The sequence below is a fragment of the Triticum urartu genome, chromosome 6A, assembly GCF_056163025.1.
Source record: "Triticum urartu cultivar PI428250 chromosome 6A, HENAU_Tu73, whole genome shotgun sequence".
NCBI lineage: Eukaryota > Viridiplantae > Streptophyta > Magnoliopsida > Poales > Poaceae > Triticum > Triticum urartu.
Window position 1 is genome coordinate 204,598,755 of NC_141878.1, and position 20,517 is coordinate 204,619,271.

Sequence of the window (20,517 nt, forward strand, 5' to 3'; positions counted from 1 at the left end):
CAAAATTTAAATATTGTCAAACATCAAAAGTTTTCAAACATCAAAACAAAAATGTTCGGTTAGTGCCGAATATTACATAGATAATTATAGTAAAGAAAACACAAATTTATAAAATACTTATATGCCCTAAGTTGAATTAAAGCAGTAAAACAAAATAAATAAAAGGAAAATAAACAAAACAGAAAGCAAAAATAAAATAAAAGAACCCCCCGGCCGCTTGGGCTTCGGCCCACCAGGCCACCGGCCCAACCCCTCTCCTTAACCCCTCCCGAAACCCTAGCCGTCCACCCCGTCGCCCTCGCCCCCCCCCCCCCCCCCCCCCCACTCGCTCCCCCCTCGCTCCCCCGATCCGGATCGGGATCGGGGTGACCGCGCCCTCGACGCCCGACGTCGCCGCCGAACGCCGTCGCCCCCTCCCCGCCTGGACCTCGCCGGCGCTCCCCCCACCGGCCTGCCTCCTCGACGCCGACGACGTCCCCGTCCTCCCCCACGACACCTGCTGCCCCGTGCCCTACCCCCACCGTGAGCCCGCGCCTCTCTCTCTCTCTCTCTCTCCCTCTCTCTCTCTCGCTTGCGCGCTCGCGCCGCCTGTCGCCGCGCGCCGACCACGTCGTCGTGCCGCGCTGCCTTGCCGCAGCTCCGCCGCGGCCTCCGCTGCCCCCCTCCTGCACGAACGCTCGCCGCCCCCCCATCACGCCCGTGCTCGTGCTCACGCATGTGCGCGCTCGCGCTCGCTGCACCGCAGCCACACCCGCAGCCGCACGGCCCCGCCGACCCGTGTTGCTCTCCACTGTTGCCCCGGCGCGCCTGCCCCTCACTGGCCGCCGCCCAGCCCGCCTGCAGGCGCGCCCCGCTGCTCCCGCCGCCGACCATCACCTCGCGCCGCAGCTGCTGCTTCCTGCGCATGCTCGCTGCGCACGCGCGTGCCGTCCTCATCCCTGCCGCCACAGCCGCCGTTAATGGGCGCCCGCCCGTTGCCCGTATCCCCCTTGCCCGTTCGGGCTGTGCCCGTAGCCCACACCCGCTATGGCCCTCCTGCCTATGTCATGTGGGCCCCAACCCCCACAGAACATTTAAAAAAATAAAATTAATTAATTAATTAAAGGAAATAATAATTAACTTAATTAATTTTGATTAATTAAACTAATCAAATTATTAAACTAATTAAACATCAGTTATCTAATTAACCTGGTTAGTTAATTAGCTAATTAATCAGTATGGCAGTGGGGCCCACCCCCTAATTAATACTCCCTCCATTCCATAATGTAGTGCTTCCTCTATCCTCGTGTTTCAACTTTGACCATAAATTTAACTATCAAGACCGATTGCGGCGGGAGCAAAATGCTGATATTTCGCCATGTTTGCTGTATACTTCTTGCAAACTTTCTTTGTGAGGCAGAAACAGGACATGCTGAAGGTAGGTATTGCTTGCACTATTGATTTCACAAGAATTTCACGTCCTGCACAAGCAAAATTCCTTTCAGACCATCCTTGCATGCTAGTCCGCGCCCGATCGCCAATATGATCAAACGTCTCGCTGGTGATCCTTCCCACTGCTGTAGGAAGACCAAGGTAGCGCTCACTGAATGCCTCCACGCAAATACCCAACCTTTGCTTCACTATGTGGCGTCTCCCTGTTGGCGTATTCAAAGAGAAGAAAACCGAGCTTTTTGTTTTATTCACACTCTGCCCTGAACAGTTTGCATAAATTTGTAGGATTTGATTCAATCTATCGACACTCTCCACCGTCGCACTAATGAAGATGAGGTTGTCGTCGGCGAAGAGTAGATGGTTGATCCAGGGTGACCTGCATGACACCTGAATACCTCTGTCCACAAAATGTCCACCAAAATGATTTAACAAGGAGGTTAGTCCTTCCGCACATAATAGAAACAGGAAGGGGGACGCAGGGCAACCTTGTCTCAGTCCTCTAGATGGGGTGAAGGAAGGTAGTAATTCACCATTCATCCGAACTGAGAATCTGACGGAAGTGACGCACCTCATAATCAGACGAACAAAAAGAGCATCGAAGCCCAGTCTGAGAAGCATTGCTTCCAGGTAATGCCACTCCACCCGGTCATATGCCTTCATCATATCCAACTTAACGGCACATGAAAATCGTTTTCCTTTCTTCCTTCTTTTCATCGAATGTATACTCTCGAAAGCAACAAGCACATTATCTGTGATGAGTCGTCCCGGGACGAACGCACTCTGTTCCTCTCCCACTATCGCATCCATCCAAGGTTTCAAACGGTTGGTTATAGCTTTTGCCGCAATTTTATACGGCACTGGACAGAGCGATATAGGTCGGTACTGTGAGATAGACTGGGGGTGTCTCACCTTCGGAATGAGAGTAATTGAAGTGTCATTTCTACCCACTGGCATCTCTCCCCCGTTCAGAAAATCCAATACTACCGGCACTAGGTCCTTTTCCACAAGAGCCCAATGTCGCTGAAAGAAACCTGCTGTAAAACTGTCCACTCCCGGCGCCTTTGAGGGTGCCATCTGGAACAGCGCCGCCTTAACTTCAGCGGCAACATAGGGCTTGGTCAGTTCTGTATTCATTTCCTCGCTGACCCGCGCTGGTACAAACTGAAGCAAGCCCTCCATGTCATTAAAACCTTGAGAGGTGTAGAGCATCTGATAAAAGGATTGAACCTCTTCTTTGTCCTCTTCGGGTGTTTGACAGATCGTATCATCCCGTCTTCTCAGCCTCAAGATTTTTTTCATACGCTTATGCTGTCTTGCTTGGGCTTGAAAATATGACGTATTCCGATCACCGGCTCGCAACCAGCGGACTCGCGATCGCTGTCGCACCCATACTTCTTCCTGCCGAAGAGCTTCTCTCAATTTTTGTGCTGTAACTACCTCCTCATCAGAAGGACCACGCCCCACTGAATGTTTCCGGAGAGTTTCTAGCTTCTTCTACAACTTTTTAACAGTCCGGGAAAGGTTCCCAAACTCCCGGGCACCCCAGGTACCCAGTTCGCCCTGTAGTTGTTGCAGGGTACCGGCTATACCTGCAAGTCCCTGTCCCCGATGTAGCCTCTTCCATGATTCATTTACAAGCTCATCATAGTCTGCATGAGACTGCCATACATTCTCATAACGGAACTGCTTCTTCCCTTTATTATTCATAAGTTGATGCTCACTAAGTTCAATTATAAGAAAACAATGATCAGATTCTATGGAACTGACATGTCTCTCGAGTAAGGGGAAAAAGATTGAAAAAATCCTCATTTGCGAGCGCACGATCGAGTCGTGCTTTCACATTCGCTTCCCCTTGCTGTTTGTTATCCCATGTGTATTCCAAGCCATTCCACCCTAGATCCTGTAGGGCGCACTCTTGCACCACCTCGCGGAAGGCCCGCATCTGCCACTCCGGCCGTGCCGCCCGGCTGAAGTGCTCGGACCCATACAAGGTCTCATTAAAATCACCAACGCAGATCCAAGCTCGATGTTGGATCGCATAAAGAGTTCTCATGAAGCGCTAGCTATGGTAACGATTCTCTGCTCTCGGTGCTCCATAGAAACCTGTAAATCTCCATGGCGGAGAAACTTGTCCCTCCTTCTTAACTATGACGTCAATATGACTCAGACTATAATTCTTCAACTCAACTGAAACTTCCTTCGACCAGAACAGTCCAACACCACCACTCAGACCATCACTATCGATTGCGAAACAACCCGCAAACCCCAACGTGAGTTTCAGGTTTTCCACTCTCTTTGCCCTTATTTTAGTTTCCATTACAAATAAAAGGGCAGGACCTTCTTGCTTCACAATGCTGCGAAGCTCGCGAACTGCCTCGAGGTTCCCAAGCCCCCGGCAGTTCCAGCTCATGCAATTCATTTGGACGGGCAGGGCTGCACCGTAGCCTCTGCCGAATTTTCTGGTGTTGGCTTCTTCTTCTTCTTCCTAAGCCTGTCCTCTTCATTATGTCCCTCTGAACCATCCTCACTATTGCTCATGTCTTCATGCTCCACAGCAGATTTCAACAATAGTGGTTGATTAACTCTTCGGTATTCCTGGGTAGGCACCTCCGTTCTTTTTGGTAAGTGAGATTTGATCGGTGAGGTAACCTCCATAGTAGTTTTGCCCGTAGCAACATTACTAGAGTTCTTTGATTCTCGTTTGCTGGTGCTGGCTGTAGTGTGCTCTCTCTTCGTACTGTCACCCGAGAAATCTTTCCTCCTCTTCTCCGGAGCACGCAGGCCTGCCCCAAAGGGGAGATCTCCGTTCTTGTCTCTCTTCCCCGGGGTAGGGCAAAAGAGCTCCGAATGTCCCAAGCGGCCACAGGAGAAACAGAAGTGCGGCACATTTTCATATTGTATCTCATACAAGTCTTGCTTCTTCCTCCTGGCTGATTCAATTAAAATCCACCTCCTCAGAGGTTTACTCACATCAATGGTGACTCTCGCGCGCAAATAATCTCCCGTGTGGTCAAACTGCACCGAGGAAGCCTTCTTATCAATCTGCTTTGCGATTTCTTTACCCCATACATCATCCCTGAGATTGTAGGGAAGATTGATAACTCGTGCCCATAACTACAGCCGGTCAAAACTCACCTCATCCGGCCTCATACACTCCTCAAATTCAGCAAGGATTACCGCGTTCTTGCTCACATGCCACGGCGATCCGTCCCAGATCTGATCTCTGTCTCTCTTGGATTCAAACACAGCCACGAACATATTATCTCCCATGGACGTGAACTTCAACCCCCTAGGGTTTCCCCAAGCTGGGCGGAGGGCATTGCTTATGGTTCGGATATGGAGGAGATTGCGGTTCAAAACCTTCCCTGCAAGTAGCCACTTCACCGGAGCTTCGTCTTCCCGATCATCAATAACTAGAGGCGTCGCCTCCTTGTCGGTGATCCCGAGTTTTCCAAGGGCCTCTTCCAGTTGAGCCCTAGCCGCGCCCGACGATCCTGGTGCCGCCTGCGCCTTCTCTCCTTGGTTCTCTGTCCGCCCAGGCGTGGGATTAGACCCACCCCCCTGCCGGCGCCCGATGAGGACATCTTGCTCGGCCAATCACGCACCCCGCCAATCAAGATCTGGCGAGCGCCGCCGTGCTCCACGAAACCCTAATCGCCTAAGCGGAGGCTCCTAGGTTTCCGAAAAAACGTTATCATGGGCTGGAACATCTAGTTACAGGGCCAGAAAAAAATGGCCCAGTATACATACCAGTTGACAAATACAACCACGCCCAGTCCGGGCATCGCTATTCCTCGCGTTCAGCGAGTCGAGGCATCTGACTCGCTGAAGCGCGTGAGCGTCTAGGCTGGGCCACCCGCGCTGGCAACACCGGCATGTTCCTTAGTTTTATTTATTTTTACATTTTTTGTTTTTGTTTTCATTTTTTATACTTTAAAAATATTATATATATATATATTAAAAACACTCTTCAAAAATACATTTGATAAAATATTGAATAAGTATTAAAAAATGTTGAACAAGAATTTGTAAAATGTTGAGCAAGTATTTGAAAAATGTTGAACAAGTATTAAAAATGTTGAAAAAATATTTTAAATATTTTGAATAGGTATTAAAAAAATATTGAACAAGTATATAAAAAATGATGAACATGTATTTAAAAATGTTGAGCAAAAATTTGATAAATGTTGAACAAGTATTTGAAAATGTTGAATAAGTATTAAAACTGTTCGACAGTATTTTAAAAATGTTGAATAGATATTAGAAAATGTTGAACGAGTATAATACAATGTTGAACAAGTATTTGAAAATGTTGAATAAGTATTAAAAATGTTGATCAAGCATTTGATTTTTTTTGAATAACTATGAAAATGTTGAACAAGTTTTTGAGAAATGTTGAACGTGTATACAAAAAATGTTGACCACTTATACAAAAAATATTTTTGACATATATGAAAATGTAGAGTGAAAACGAAAGCAAACATAAAAAACAAAGGAGAAAGGAGAAACAAAAAATGAAAAAGGAGGAAAAAAACGAAGGGACAAATGCAAAAAAGAAAGGAAAAGTTGGAGAAGAGAAAAGAAAAGAAGAAAAATGAATAAGCATTAAAAGAGGAGAAATAGAAAAGAAAGCTCCGGTCTTTTACATCAACTAGGGTGCGAACGCGAAATGATAAGTGGCATAGCGGCTAGCAACTCTATGTAGTCAATCTGTGGTTGGATGGTTAGAGGGACTATGATATTCTCAATCCACCAGGATTCAAGTTCGAGACGTTCACGTTGACGATGAGATGCCTACGGTGACTTCGTAAATTTCAAGATAATATGCCGGCTCAGTCTTTTGAAGATGCTCATAAAAATAGAGTGTGTACATGTTTATAAGGGTGAGTGTCTGCGCGTGTATATAAGCGCTTGCGTCTGTACTGTGTTAAGAAAAAAAACTCTATGCAGTACAGAATCGAACCCAGGCCCTCATTTTCTCTTACTTTTTCTATTTCTAAACGGTTCAGCGAGCCTCGCTAAATGCGAGAAATAGTCCTCGCGGCCCAGTCCACATCGAGCAGAGCCCTTCCTCCCGACACGGCGACGCCCTCGCACAGCACTGTGCCACTGCCCGACATCGACGCCCAGCCGCCTCGCCGTCGCCGTTCCTCGCGACCTCACCGCCGGTCGCCAGCCGGAGCCCGGATCCCAGCCTCCCGGCGCCCGCGCCTCTCCTTCCCGCCCGGCCGGACGGCCCTCTGGTCCAGCCGCGCCTCCCTGCCCACGCCCCTCCCTGCGCGCGGCCGTGCCCCTGCCGCCGGCCGGAAGCCTGGCGCCCCTGCCCTCGCCCCCCTGCAAGTTTGGCGGCAGCCACTGCCGCTCAGTCACCACACCAGCCTCCGGAATTGAAGGTACCGAAATACCCTAATTTCTGATTTAGGGTTTCATTTTTGCACTATCCATACATAATTTTGCACATAATTTCGGCCTAGTCACATACATTGAGAGGGATGCTTTCTCAGAGGTGAATGAAGCTGATATAATTGATATCTTCATGGCAATGCAAAAACGTAGGCCAGAAACAGTCTTTTTGAATTTCTCAAGGTATGCACTATCTACTACTCCCTCCGTTCCAAATTACTCGTCGCAGAAATGGATGTATGTAGAATTAAAATACATCTAGATACATCCATACCTGCGACAAGTAATTCGGAACGGAGGGAGTATGTTCCATGTAGTATGTAATATGTAGGCTTCTTTATGCAAAACTAAGATTTAATTGAGAATTTTAGTGTGTTTGTAAGACCATATTGATCTATTTCTTTGTGATATTCGTAATTAGTTAGAATGTTCACATGTCCATATTGCTTATAATTTTTTTGGGGGGCAGACCACCCTGTCATCCCCTCTGCAGCCGGGCTCACGGAGAAGGGCGTCACCCCGCCATGATCGCTGCATCGGCGCGGCGGGTCGCTGCCGCCGCCGCTTCGTCTTCCCCGTCCGGCCATGTCTCCCAGCTGGCCTCGACGCTGAATCACCAGGTGAGTGTGGCGCGGATGAGACGCGCGCATCTACGTATCTATTTGATTTCATGCTCTAGTATGTTGCCAGGCGGTGAATAAACTTCTTTGTGGTTGCAGAGATGGATTCACGACCGGAACAAGAAGGCAATGGAGTTGGTGGCCAAGGGTTGGAGCGCCCTACAGGAGGTCGATCGCGTCATCGACTTCGCCGACCGCAACGACAAGCGACTAATCCCACTTCTCAGGGTACAGCTCTGGATTCACGTTCCCTCTCTTCCCCCATTTGGAACCATTCTGTTGTGACCTGTTGTTGGGGTTTTAACTTTTTGTTGTGCGATTCTTTCTCGGTGTCGAAGGGCGCAAAGGAGAACTTTGAGCTGGCTCTAGAGATCGACAATATGAATACTCACGCGAGATGTTGGCTGGCCAAGATGCATTTCAAGTACCATGTTCCCGGGGCGTGCAAGGCAATGTGAGTTAATTTTACCTCCCATGATGTTAGTGTTAATTTACTTACTTTGCTGTGTCGTTCAACCTGCTCATATGGCATGTACACTACTTTGTTGTTTCACTGCTATTCCAGGAATCTGTGAACGTGATGCAAACAACTAATTTTATCGTTGCTTATGTAGTTATGTTGTTGTTTTGACTCAATTTGAATCCTTTATAAGTGACCTTTTTTTTGCGAACTATCCTTTTTAAGGACCTGGCTATTATGTAAGTGCCATGATTCTGAATACTGGATACCATTGCGCCTCAGTTAGATAGTTGCATACCAGAATTATTTCTTAGTATTTGTTTTATCTGACGGACCAGTTGCAGATAATACTGTGCTTGTTTTATCTGACAGAGCTAAAGCTGCAGGATAATTTTGTTTGCATTGCATATAATTTGGCTAGCGCTGTAGGTATACCTTGTTAATTAAGTGTTTTAGTAATATTTACATATCAGGCAGTGTGAAGAAATCTTCCATAAAAGTGTGTCTTTGTTGATGTCCAAGTCACCGCTACTTGTATGGGTCTCGTTACTCTTGTAGCTACTATGCTTAGCAGCTCATGAGAAATACTAGTTTCCCCAACAAAGTTAAGAAGTTCGTGTGAATGTCACACAGCTTTGCTTATGAATCTCGGTTGATGTTTATAAGGTGTATGCAGCATTTGGGCAATGGGGTAATGGCCTGATGGGCATTGGTATCTACTATCTAATACTCCCTCCGTTCCTAAATATAAGACCTTTTAGAGATTTCACTATGGACTACATACAGAGCAAAACGAGTGAATCTACACTCTAAAATACGTCTATATACATCTGTATGTAGTCCGTATTGAAATCTCTACAAAGTCTTATATTAAGAAACAGAGGGAATAGAAAAGAGTAACTTGAAATTTTGTGGGTCAAAACCTCTTCAAAATCCTTTTTTTTTTGCGGGTGAACCTATTCAAAATCCTAACTGGAACTGAACCTTATTGTCTTGGTCAAAATGTTTAATAAACCACTGGTATGCCTTGAGTTTGGCGCTTTGAGATAATTTGTACTGGCAATATATTTGAATTGCGGTTACTAACAACATTACGTGTCCAATTAGTCAGCAATAATTGCTGCATTAGTACTTACCAGGACAGAAGATTAACGAGATTAGCAGCTCCTTGATTGGAAAAGAAAATTGGGAACGATGTTTACTTTTTTGACCTTCAATTAAATCGTAAAATATTGAGTGAGGCAAACCATCCTTTTCTTTTGCTGCGTTTTAGTAGGAACATTTATTCCGCTACCTCCACATGAAGCAAAACTTGCCTTCAGTACACATTTCATGTGAATTATGCTCATCTCTCACTTTTCATGCGTACAGTGGTGCTGCTTTGCTTGTTGAAGCTGCGAACATGGGTGATCCAGAGGCACAGTATGAACTTGGATGTCGGCTAAGAGTTGAGGTTTTCACTCTTCATCTGCTTTTGGCATCTTTCTGTTCCACCTATTTAATTCTTTTTTTTGTGGGGCACTTTATTAATCGAATATTAGTTGTTTGCTGGGCAAATGATAGTTTCATTCCTTAGACCATTTCTGTGGAATATTTCTTCACCTCAGTTGATGGTTACCTTTGTTGCTTGTAGAATGATCATGTTCAGTCTGATCAACAGGCCTTTCATTATATAGAGAAAGCTGTTGACCAGGTATGCTCGCCACCTGAATGTTGATCATATATTTTCTACTATGCTTCTTGGTAAGCATATTCAGCTTTTACCTATCTTTGAATGCAGTTGCATCCTGGTGCTTTGTATCTTCTTGGTGCTGTATATATAACTGGGGATTGCGTTAAGAGGGACATAGCTTCAGCTATGTGGTGTTTCCATAGAGCTTCAGAAAAGGTAGTAAATGAAATAGATCAACTCAAAATTATCTTATTTACTTGCAACCCATGAATCACGTTGTTATTTCTGTTTTTCTGACATCTCAGGGACATGCTGGAGCTGCAATTGCATATGGTTCCCTTCTTCTGAAAGGTTTGTAGACAAGTACTCCCTCTGTAAAGAAATATAAGAGCGTTTAGATCACTAAAGTAGTGATCTAAACGCTCTTATATTTGTTTATGGAGGGAGTAACTCTTAGTGATCTAAACGCTCTTATATTTGTTTACGGAGGGAGTAACTCTTAACGTTTCAAGAGATAATCATGTGTCCTTATATTATCCTTCTTGTAATGGCTATTTTAGAGTAAACAGGTTGTGAAGTTATGGTTTCACCATTAATTTGGACAGCTCTTGGTCAACTGATTTTGTTTAATTTTGGCTGGAATTGTTAGATTACTCCAGACTCCAGGCCTATCTGTTTATGCTTACCGTGTGGTTGTTTCAGGTGCTGAAGTGCCTGAAGTCATTACCAGGTTCAACTCAGGCAAGAGTCCGTCAACTGGGAAGGTGCGAAAAAGGACCATACAGCAGGACCCAGTAAAGCTGGCAAAGGAGCAGTTCCAGATAGCAGCTGAGTCTGGATCTGACCTCGGTTTACGGTGGTTGAAGAGGCTTGGAGATTACGAAAAACAGCCCGAAGAGCTAAAGCAAATCCAGCAATGACCTCCAGCGAAAGAATACCGCTGCATTCGGCAATTAGGCCCAGTTCTTTTGAACAGATTGTGAAGAATCTCGTCCTGGAAAATCCTGAGCGAAAAGAACTCGATTTGCCTTCCAAAATCTCGAGCGAATTCTGCAGAATCCTAGTGCAATTCAAAATCCTCGAAAAACATAGATTTTCACAGAATCCCAGGATTTTGGTAAGTCCCACCAAAGAAAACGTTTCGGATATGAGAGTACCCCTATTGGAGGAATAATTTACAGCCAAACTGCCCCTTTTGCACGACTGAACGGCCCAGCAAACGCTCGATCCCCACGAGCGCTAGCGGCGGCGGGAGCTCCACCAGCCCGCCACCGGCCACCCCCTGGCAGCCCAGCCTACACGCCGGTTCTCGCCTTGGGGCGGCCCCTCTCCTCACGACGGCCCGCCTCGCCGCCGCCAGATGGGAACACCGACAGCACCCCTCCTCACGTCGCCGCCGGACGGGAGCTCCGTCAGCCTCGCTCCTCGCGACCCCGCTGGACGGGCAGCCCGCCGCCTCTGGTCGCCTCTGGCCGCCCTGCCTAGACGCCCGATGGGAACTCTTCTTCTCTGTCTCGTCTCTCTTCTACCTCTGTATTCTTTTCTGTTTCTCTGTTAACATCTAGGTGAATAGATGGATGGATAGATGCATGTATTGATGAATAAATGGTACTGCTAATGCATTGATGTATGTTTAAATTTGTATCTGTCGCTTGACAATTTCAATTTGGTAATTGCCAATTTGGTACTGCTACTTGGTGCTTGGTAATTTTGGTATGTGCTGATGAATAGATGCGCTAATGGCTGTATGTTTTAGATGGAGAAAGTCAGTGCAGCTAAAGCTAAAGTGTTAACAATTCATCAAACATTTTCTGTCTAAGGGCAGTACAGACATTTCGCCACATAACTGAATCCACAATCTCAAACTACAATCTTAGAAAAGAACTAGGCGACAGATTCTGTGAGAAATTTCTAGAATCTTGATTCTGCAGAATCCACCACGAAAAGAACTGGGCCTTAGTGGATGTTGCAATGCTCTTGCTGCACATTAGTAGAGAGCTTCATGTTTCATCTGCCTTCATAACGTAGAGATAACCCTATCTTCTATTATAGGAGCGTTCATGTCAACTTAACTTGCGGTCAAATCGGTTTCTAAATTAGCAGGTTGAATTGTAGTACCAAATTTATCCTTTTTTTGTCACTAAGGATTTAGCATACAACGACAATTATACTGCTGGCTTTACCCTGACAATTATGCTGATGGCCTGAATAATAAGACAACAAAAATCGCTATTTCTGTAAGCTTTTCTTGCTCCTAGGTGATCTTTTGAAAAATTCTTACTCCAGCTATTATTAAGGACAGTAAAACTGAGCCTAAAGCGAGCTCTCTCACGCACTTGCAATTTTGGCCGTCAGATCATGTGTTTGAAATGTTTCTGGTCGTCAGATCGTTGTTTAGCGCTAACTAGGCCGGCTGTCCTAAGGGCTGCTACTCCAGAAACCGTTTCGGTGGCCTCTGGTTAGTTGGGCCAGTTTCACGCACAAATATTCTGTCCCACGAAGCCCATGAGCACACGAGCATCTCCTCTCTCTCGGCCCCGTTCTTTCGTCTCTCTCCCCGACCTCTCCTCTTCTTCGACCTGGCTGTGTTACCCTCACCCTAGTGTGTCGCCGCCCCCAGCCACTACCGGCGCGAACATCAAGCCACGACTCAATCTCTCGATCTCGACCCTGAGTGGCGGTCGCCACCGCCAGGCATAGGCATCGAACGGGGTGCGACGAATTTATTTCAAACTTCCTCCATGTCATAGGCATCGCGTTGCCGTTGTGGGCCGCCGGCCGCCGGACGGTCGGAGCATCCCAATCTCGCAAGAAGAGCTTATGGAAGGGATGACCTTAAACGGCCGTCGACACGTTCTACCCCCCGGCCAAGCTGGTTGCGATGAACAAGGGCTGGTCCTCCACCAATTCTGCTGCAAGCAGTTGCTTGCCCCGTTCAGCGTCAAGGTGAGAATCACCCGTATGTACCTTTTTTCTGATTTCAGGTTCTGACAAGGGAAGATTATGCACTTTCTTACTGTTAATTTGATCTGCAAGCAGTGAACAGTACAAGATATACTTACAATGACGCATACATATTTGCTGATGGTATTTAAGGTGCTCTTCACAGTGCGGCCATCACTTCTGTTTGCCTGGTAATATTTGACATTTGGCATAATAAGATTAGTAATACCCATAAGTGATCTTTATTGCCCAAACAGTGAGTCTACAATGAGAGTTTCCCATTCCTGCAAGAACTTAGAAGTGTTCTGACATAGATAGATAGTACATACTGTATAGTAAGCACTGAACTTAAGTAACTCCAATTGCAGTTGGTTAATCATTCTCTTCCAAAATTAAGATGTTACAAGTTATATCAACAACTTTTCCCATTTGCCATTAGTATTTAATACTATTGCATTCATAAATTGATATAGGATAAGTTCAGATTTACTTGACAGAGTGAAAGATGAAGGGAAGGCCAAAATTCACCTGCAACAATTTTAGCAGAAAAGTTATCGTGTGGCCGGTTAGAGATATAATAAGGGTGAGAGCTAGGAACACATTAAAAGCTAAGTCAGGCTAAATGAATGGCAAATCGACAAATTTGTTACTGGAGCAGCGGCCCACCCCGTGTAACGCTTACTTATATGCAATCGAAGCCTAGACGAGACTGATGAGAAACCAAAGGCATCGTTGTCTGCCGCCAACACACTCCCTTTTGCCTACGATGTCCTTCTCCTCTATGTGCAACGGATGATGGTTCTGGTTGTGTACTCAATAAGGTGAGTTGGCTGTTGCTTGATTTAAAACTGGGACAATAGGTTTCTTGATTTGTCTCGTGGCAACCTTTTTTCTGGTAGGTTTTTTCAAACAATTCTTCTTCTATGATAAGTTGATAACACTGAGATTATCAGGAAAGGATTCAGAGTTTGCTGAATCCAGATTACCACACACATGATGCAGAATTAACAACCAGGACTTTGAAGGATGGATGACAGTGCTTATTATGTGGTAGAAATCAAATATCGAAAGGAGAATATAATGTTATCGAAGGTGTGTGTACTGTACAAGCATACTGATTGATGTGTTTTTTCTGTTGTTCCCTCATGCAGCTGTGTCCATAGATATTGATTGATATACTTATTGTTGTGACAATTGCAGTCGAGGGGAGAGACATATGGGCTGGGAGTTCTGGATTTGATGTCATCACACTGATCAATTCCACCGTGCTAGATGAAAATCCCGTCGCCATCGATGCCTCGTTCGCCGTGTGTGCTGGCCCTTACCTCCGCACTGGCATATGGTAGTTTCTTCCTCCCTGATGTTCAATTGATAAGCATGATCATGTTGTGTCATAGCGTGTACATTTGCTCGGAAGAAATAGGTGTCTGCTTATTTCCTTTCTTTAGATGTTCTTCTTTGTTTTGTTACTCCTACATGATGGAGAACGTAGTAATTTCAAAAATTTGCTACGCACATGCAAGATCATGGTGATGCATAGCAACAAAAGGGGAGAGTGTTGTTCACGTACCCTCGTAGACCGAAAACAAAAGCGTTAGCACAACGCGGTTGATATAGTCGTACGTCTTCACGATCCGACCGATCAAATACCGAACGCACGACATCTCCGAGTTCTGCACACGTTCAACTCGATGACGTCCTCGAACTTCGATCCAGCCGAGTGTTGAGGGAGAGTTTCGTCAGCACGACTGCATGGTGACGATGATGATGTTCTACCGACGCAGGGCTTCGCCTAAGCACCGCTACGATATGATCGAGGTGGATTATGGTGGAGGGGGGCACCGCACACGGCTAAGAGATCAAGAGATCAATTGTTGTGTCTTTGGGGTGCCCCCTGCCCCCGTATATAAAGGAGTGGAGGAGGGGGAGGGCGCGCCATGCGCCCTAGGGGAGTCCTACTCCCATCGGGAGTAGGATTCCCCCTTTCCTAGGGGGAGGGCGCGCCATGCGCCCTAGGGGAGTCCTACTCCCACCGGGAGTAGGATTCCCCCTTTCCTAGTAGAACTAGAGCCCTTCCAAGTAGTAGGAGTAGGAGGGAAGGAAAGGGAAGGGAAAAGGAGAAGGAAGGAAGGGGGCGCCCTCCTCCCTAGTCCAATTTGGACCAGCCCATGGGGAGGGGTGCGGCCACCCTTTGAGGCCTTTCTCTCCTTTCCCTTATGGCCCATTAAGGCCCAATACAAATTCCTGTAACTCCCCGGTACTCCTGAAAATACCCGAATCACTCGGAACCTTTCCGATGTCCGAATATAGTCGTCCAATATATCGATCTTTACGTCTCGACCATTTCGAGACTCCTCGTCATGTCCCTGATCTCATTCGGGACTCCGAATTCCTTCGGTACATCAAAACACATAAACTCATAATATAACCGTCATCGAACTTTAAGCGTGCGGACCCTACGGGTTCGAGAACTATGTAGACATGATCGATACACGTCTCCGGTCAATAACCAATAACGGAACCTGGATGCTCATATTGGCTCCTACATATTCTACGAAGATCTTTATCGGTTAAACTGCATAACAACATACGTTGTTCCTTTTGTCATCGGTATGTGACTTGCCCGAGATTCGATCGTCGGCATCTCAGTACCTAGTTCAATCTCGTTATCGTCAAGTCTCTTTACTCGTTACGTAACACATCACCCCGCAACTAACTCATTAGTTGCAATGCTTGCAAGTCTTATAGTGATGTGCATTACCGAGTGGGCCCAGAGATACCTCTCCGACAATCGGAGTGACGAATCCTAATCTCGAAATACGCCAACCCAACAAGTACCTTCGGAGACACCTGTAGAGCACCTTTATAATCACCCAGTTACGTTGTGACGTTTGGTAGCACGCAAAGTGTTCCTCCGGTAAACGGGGGTTGCATAATCTCATAGTCATAGGAACATGTATAAGTCATGAAGAAAGCAATAACAACAAACTAAAAGATCAAGTGCTATGCTAACGGAATGGGTCAAGTCAATCATATCATTCTCTAATGATGTGATCCCGTTAATCAAATGACAACTCATGTCTATGGCTAGGAAACTTAACCATATTTAATTCAACGAGCTAGTCAAGTAGAGGCATACTAGTGACATACTGTTTGTCTATGTATTCACACATGTATTATGTTTCTGGTTAATACAATTCTAGCATGAATAATAAACATTTATCATGATATAAGGAAATAAATAATAACTTTATTATTGCCTCTAGGGCATATTTCCTTCAGTCTCCCACTTGCACTAGAGTCAATAATCTAGTTCACACCGCCATGTGATTTAACATCAATAGTTCACATCACCATGGGATTAACACCCATAGTTCACATCGTCATGTGACCAACACTCAAAGGGTTTACTAGAGTCAATAATCTAGTTCACATGCTATGTGATTAATACCCAAAGAGTACTAAGGTGTGATCATGTTTTGCTTGTGATGGAGGTTTAGTCAACGGGTCTACTACATTCAGATCCATATGTATTTTGCAATTTTCTATGTCAACAATGCTCTGCATGGATGTGACGTCCGGATATTTAAGCTACAATGAACCTCTGCTAATGATGTCACGTCACCTCGTTTACTGTTGCTAATTTCGCGTCGGTTCGAAACTTTCAAATTCAAAATTTAAATATTGTCAAACATCAAAATAAAAATGTTCGGTTAGTGCTAAATATTACATAGATAATTATAGTAAAGAAAACACAAATTTATAAAATACTTATATGCCCTAAGTTGAATTAAAACAGTAAAAGAAAATAAATAAAAGGAAAAGAAACAAAACAGAAAGCAAAAATAAAAGAAAAGAACCCCCGGCCCCTTGGGATTCGGCCCACCAGGCCACAACCGGCCAGGCCATCGGCCCAACTGGGCAAAGGCCCAGCCGGCCCACTCCCTTTCCTTAACCCCTCCCGAAACCCTAGCCGTCCACCCCGTCGCCCCACTCGCCCTGCTCGCCCCCCACTCGCTCCCCCATCGCTCCCTCGATCCGGATCGGGATCGGGGTGACCGCGCCCTCGACGCCCGACGTCGCCGCCGAACGCCATCGGCCCCTCCCTGCCTGGACCTCGCCGCGCTCCCCCCACCGGCCTGCCTCCTCGACGCCGACGACGTCCCCGTCCTCCCCCACGACACCCGCTGCCCCGTGCCCTACCCCCCACCGTGAGCCCGCACCCCCCCTCTCTCTCTCTTTCGCTTGCGCGCTCGCGCTGCCTGTTGCCGCGCGCCGACCACGTCGTCGTGCCGCGCTGCCTTACCGCAGCTCCGCCGCGGCCTCCGCTGCCCCCCTCCTGCACGAACGCTCGCCGCCCCCCATCGCGCCTGTGCTCGTGCTCACGCATGTGCGCGCTCGCGCTCGCTGCACCGCAGCCACGCCCGCAGCCGCACGGCCCCGCCGACCTGCGTTGCTCTCCATCATTGCCCCGGCGCGCCTGCCCCGCGCTGCTCCCCCTCACTGGCCGCCGCCCAGCCCGCCTGTAGGCGCGCCCCGCTGCTCCCGCCGCCGACCATCGCCTCGCGCCGCAGCTGCTGCTTCCTGCGCGTGCTCGCTGCGCACGCGTGCGCCGTCCTCATCCCTGCCACCGTAGCCGCCGTTAATGGGCACCCGCCCGTTGCCCGTATCCCCCTCGCCCGTTCGTGCTGTGCCCGTAGCCCACACCTGCTATGGCCCCCTTGCCTATGTCATGTGGGGCCCAACCCCCACAGAACGTTTAAAAAAATAAAAATAAAATTAATTAATTAATTAATTAAAGGAAATAATAATTGACTTAATTAATTTTGATTAATTAAACTAATCAAATAATTAAACTAATTAAACATTAGTTATCTAATTAACCTGGTTAGTTAATTAGCTAATTAATTAGTATGGCAGTGGGGCCCACCCCCTAATTAATACTCCCTCCATTCCACAATGTAGTGCTTCCTCTATCCTCGTGTTTCAACTTTGACCATAAATTTAACTATCAAGACCGATTGCGGCGGGAGCAAAAATTATATCAATAAATTCGTATTCGAAAGAAGTTTCTAATTATGTAACTTTTTCTCCCACCGCAGTCGGTCTCGTTCATTAAATTTATGGTCAAAGTTCGACCTCGGGAAGCGCGGGCGCACTATATTTTGGAATGGAGGGAGTACTAATTAGAGTAATTAAATTGTTCAATTAAAATGTGTCTCTGACAAGTGGGACCCACTGGTCAGGTTGACCAGTTAACTGCTGACGTCAGCATGACCTCATGCTGATGTCATAAATCCATTTTCGAATTAAATTAAATAATTAATTAAATTCTAGAAATTAATAAAATCTTTAGAAAATCATATCTTTTAAACCGTAGCTCAGATGAAATTATTTTCAACATGAAAGTTGCTCAGAACGACGAGACGAATCCGGATACGCAGCCCGTTCGTCCGCCACGCATCCCTAGCATAGCAAACACGCAACTTTCCCCCTCTGGCTCCTTTGCCCGAAAACACGAAACACCGGGATACTTTCCCGGATGTTTCCCCCTTCACCGGTACCACCTCGTACCGCGTTAGGGCACACCTAGCATCACGCTTTGCCATGTCATGCATCGTCTTGCATTTGTTTGCATTATATTTATTGTTTCTTCCCCCTCTTCTCTCGCTAGACACCGAGACCGACGCCGCTGCTACCCAGTACTACTACGGTGTTGACGACCCCTCTCTCTTGCCAGAGCAACCAGGCAAGCCCCCCCCTTGATCACCAGATATCGCTTACTCTCCTCTATACTGCTTGCATTAGTGTAGTGTAGCATGTTACTGCTTTCCGTTAATCCTATTCTGATGCATAGCCTATCATTGTTGCTCCAGCTGTTGATACCTTACCTGCCATCCTGAATGCTTAGTATAGGATGCTAGTTTACCATTAGTGGCCCTACATTCTTGTCTGTCTGCCATGCTATACTATCGGGCCGTGATCACTTGGGAGGTGGTCACGGGTATTTACTTATACATAATATATGATACTTATGGTGATTAAAGTCGGGTCGGCTCGTAGGAGTACCCGCGAGTGATTCCGATGTTGGGGGCTGAAAGGGCAGGTGGCTCCATCCCGGTAGAGGTGGGCCTGAGTTCCCGAAGGCCCCCGACAGTTACTTTGTGGCGGAGCGACAGGGCAGGTTGATACCATCTAGGAGAGAGGTGAGCCTGGCCCTGGTTGGTGTCCGTGGTTATTTCAGAAAAACACGCTTAACGAGATCTTGGTATTTGATCTGAGTCTGGCTACTGGCCTATACGCACTAACCATCTACGCAGGACAGTTATGGGCACTCGACGTCGTGGTATCAGCCGAAGCCTTCGTGAGGTCAGCGACTAAGCGGCGCGCGCCGGGTTGGACCGCGTAACGCAACTTGCAGGTGCCGTTGAACAGAGCAGGTGACGCAACCAAGCTCAAGGAGGAGCTCGTTGAAGATCTTGTCCTTTGTGTTGCTTCGTTCTAGTTGATCAGTAGTGGAGCCCAGTTGGGGTCGATCGGGGACCTTTGTCGCATTTGGGGTTCTTCTTTTATTTTGGTTCCGTAGTCGGACCTTGAGTGTATTTGGATGATGTAATGCTTTATTCATGTAATTGTGTGAAGTGGTGATTGTAAGCCAACTATGTATCTTTTCCCCTATTGTATTACATGGGTTGTTTGTGAAGATTACCTCACTTGCGACATTGCTTTCAATGCGGTTATGCCTCTAAGTCGTGCTTCGACACGTGGGAGATATAGCCGCATCGAGGGCGTTACAAGTTGGTAATCAGAGCCTTCCCCGACCTTAGGAGCCCCCACTGTTTGATCGTTTTTAGCAGCCGTTGTTGAGTCTAGAAAAATGTTTTGAGTCATTTAGGAATTATATATCGGGGAGTTTAGGAATTCTTTTTACTTCCCAGTCTCTTCATCGCTCTGGTGAGGCATCCTGACGTAGAGTTTTGACTCTTCTCTTCTCAAATTTCACTAAATTTTTTTTAGGATCACGCGGGTATCTTGGAATCGTTTCGATGGTTTTGTGACGAGAACATTGTCTTGGTGCCTCCTGTCAGGGGTTTTGTGGAAGTGTCCCGGGGAGTTGAGCTCCGAGGTGTTGTCGTCATAATCTTATCGTTGCAGTTCTGGAATACCTGAGTTTAGTAAGCCGACATCGAAAATCTCTTTTATGCAGTTCGTTGGTGAGATAACCTCGACGCCACCCAGTACTGGGGCGGGAGTTCGGGAGTATTGCCATAACTCGTATAACGGATGCTTTTCGAAGGTTGAGGTAGATGATTTCCGAAGGTTTCTTGGTTATGTGTTGAAGGATGGATACAACTGGATGTAGGATTTGCTAGTTTGGGTGAGATATTATGCTTCACCTGTATCCCCAACACCTGATTGCATAACCGGAAAGTTTCGGGAGTTTATAAGTGGGAATTCAAGTAGCTCTTAGGATATCTTTCCGACAGATGTATGATATGAAATTGGGGTTCGACGTCTAGTGGTCTGCCTATTCACGGTCGATTTTACAGTGGTCTCTTTGTGTCTTAAAGAGTCCTTGGCTATGCCGACTCGGGGACGCTTCGTATGTCATGTGCACTGCCTTGTACATGATGGTGCTGTACGATCGAGCCCGTGTAGGCCCCACCACGAAAACTTCGGACGAAAACTCCATCATATGTTTGTTCCGGCTTATTTTGCAAGCCAATCCCTTGTTTTTGTTTTGAGTCGTGGTATTCGAGTTGCTTCGAAGTCAAATGTTGATTCCATACCTTTCCTAAACGGTGTTCTCATATTTATATGTGGATACCAATCCTTCTTGATCATCGAGTTTGTCATGTCAATCCTTTTCACCGGCTTGTTTCTCTTCAAGTGGATCCGATCCTTTCAACATCAGCAAGATCAAGTATCAGTTCTTCTCAACGGTGTTCGTTTCACCCATTCCAAATTGTCTTTGTTTTTCCCACCCT

General features: G+C 46.6%; 1 protein-coding gene and 1 long non-coding RNA gene across 4 annotated transcripts; both read left to right on the forward strand.

Moving 5' to 3' along the window:
* The first annotated feature begins 328 nt into the window (after positions 1-328).
* On the forward strand, positions 329-10,623 carry LOC125513246 (uncharacterized). Of its 3 annotated transcripts, none has more exons than XM_087527576.1 (9): positions 329-522; positions 7,304-7,454; positions 7,554-7,682; positions 7,793-7,908; positions 9,286-9,367; positions 9,548-9,607; positions 9,695-9,802; positions 9,892-9,937; positions 10,289-10,623. In XM_087527576.1, the coding sequence occupies exons 2-9, from the start codon at positions 7,359-7,361 to the stop codon at positions 10,504-10,506; spliced, it is 855 nt and encodes a 284-aa protein (XP_087383702.1). In that variant the 5' UTR covers positions 329-522; positions 7,304-7,358; the 3' UTR covers positions 10,507-10,623. The 3 variants fall into 3 exon arrangements, with proteins under 3 accessions (XP_087383702.1, XP_048534259.1, XP_048534257.1); XM_048678302.2 differs by lacking the exon at positions 329-522 and adding an exon at positions 5,589-6,824; XM_048678300.2 differs by lacking the exon at positions 329-522 and adding an exon at positions 6,953-7,017.
* Positions 10,624-12,205: 1,582 nt separating this feature from the next.
* On the forward strand, positions 12,206-18,513 carry LOC147964756 (uncharacterized). The gene is made up of 5 exons (XR_015609523.1): positions 12,206-12,532; positions 12,626-13,350; positions 13,532-13,621; positions 13,730-13,871; positions 18,204-18,513. It is a non-coding gene; the product is annotated as an uncharacterized LOC147964756 (long non-coding RNA).
* The last annotated feature ends 2,004 nt before the right edge of the window (positions 18,514-20,517 follow it).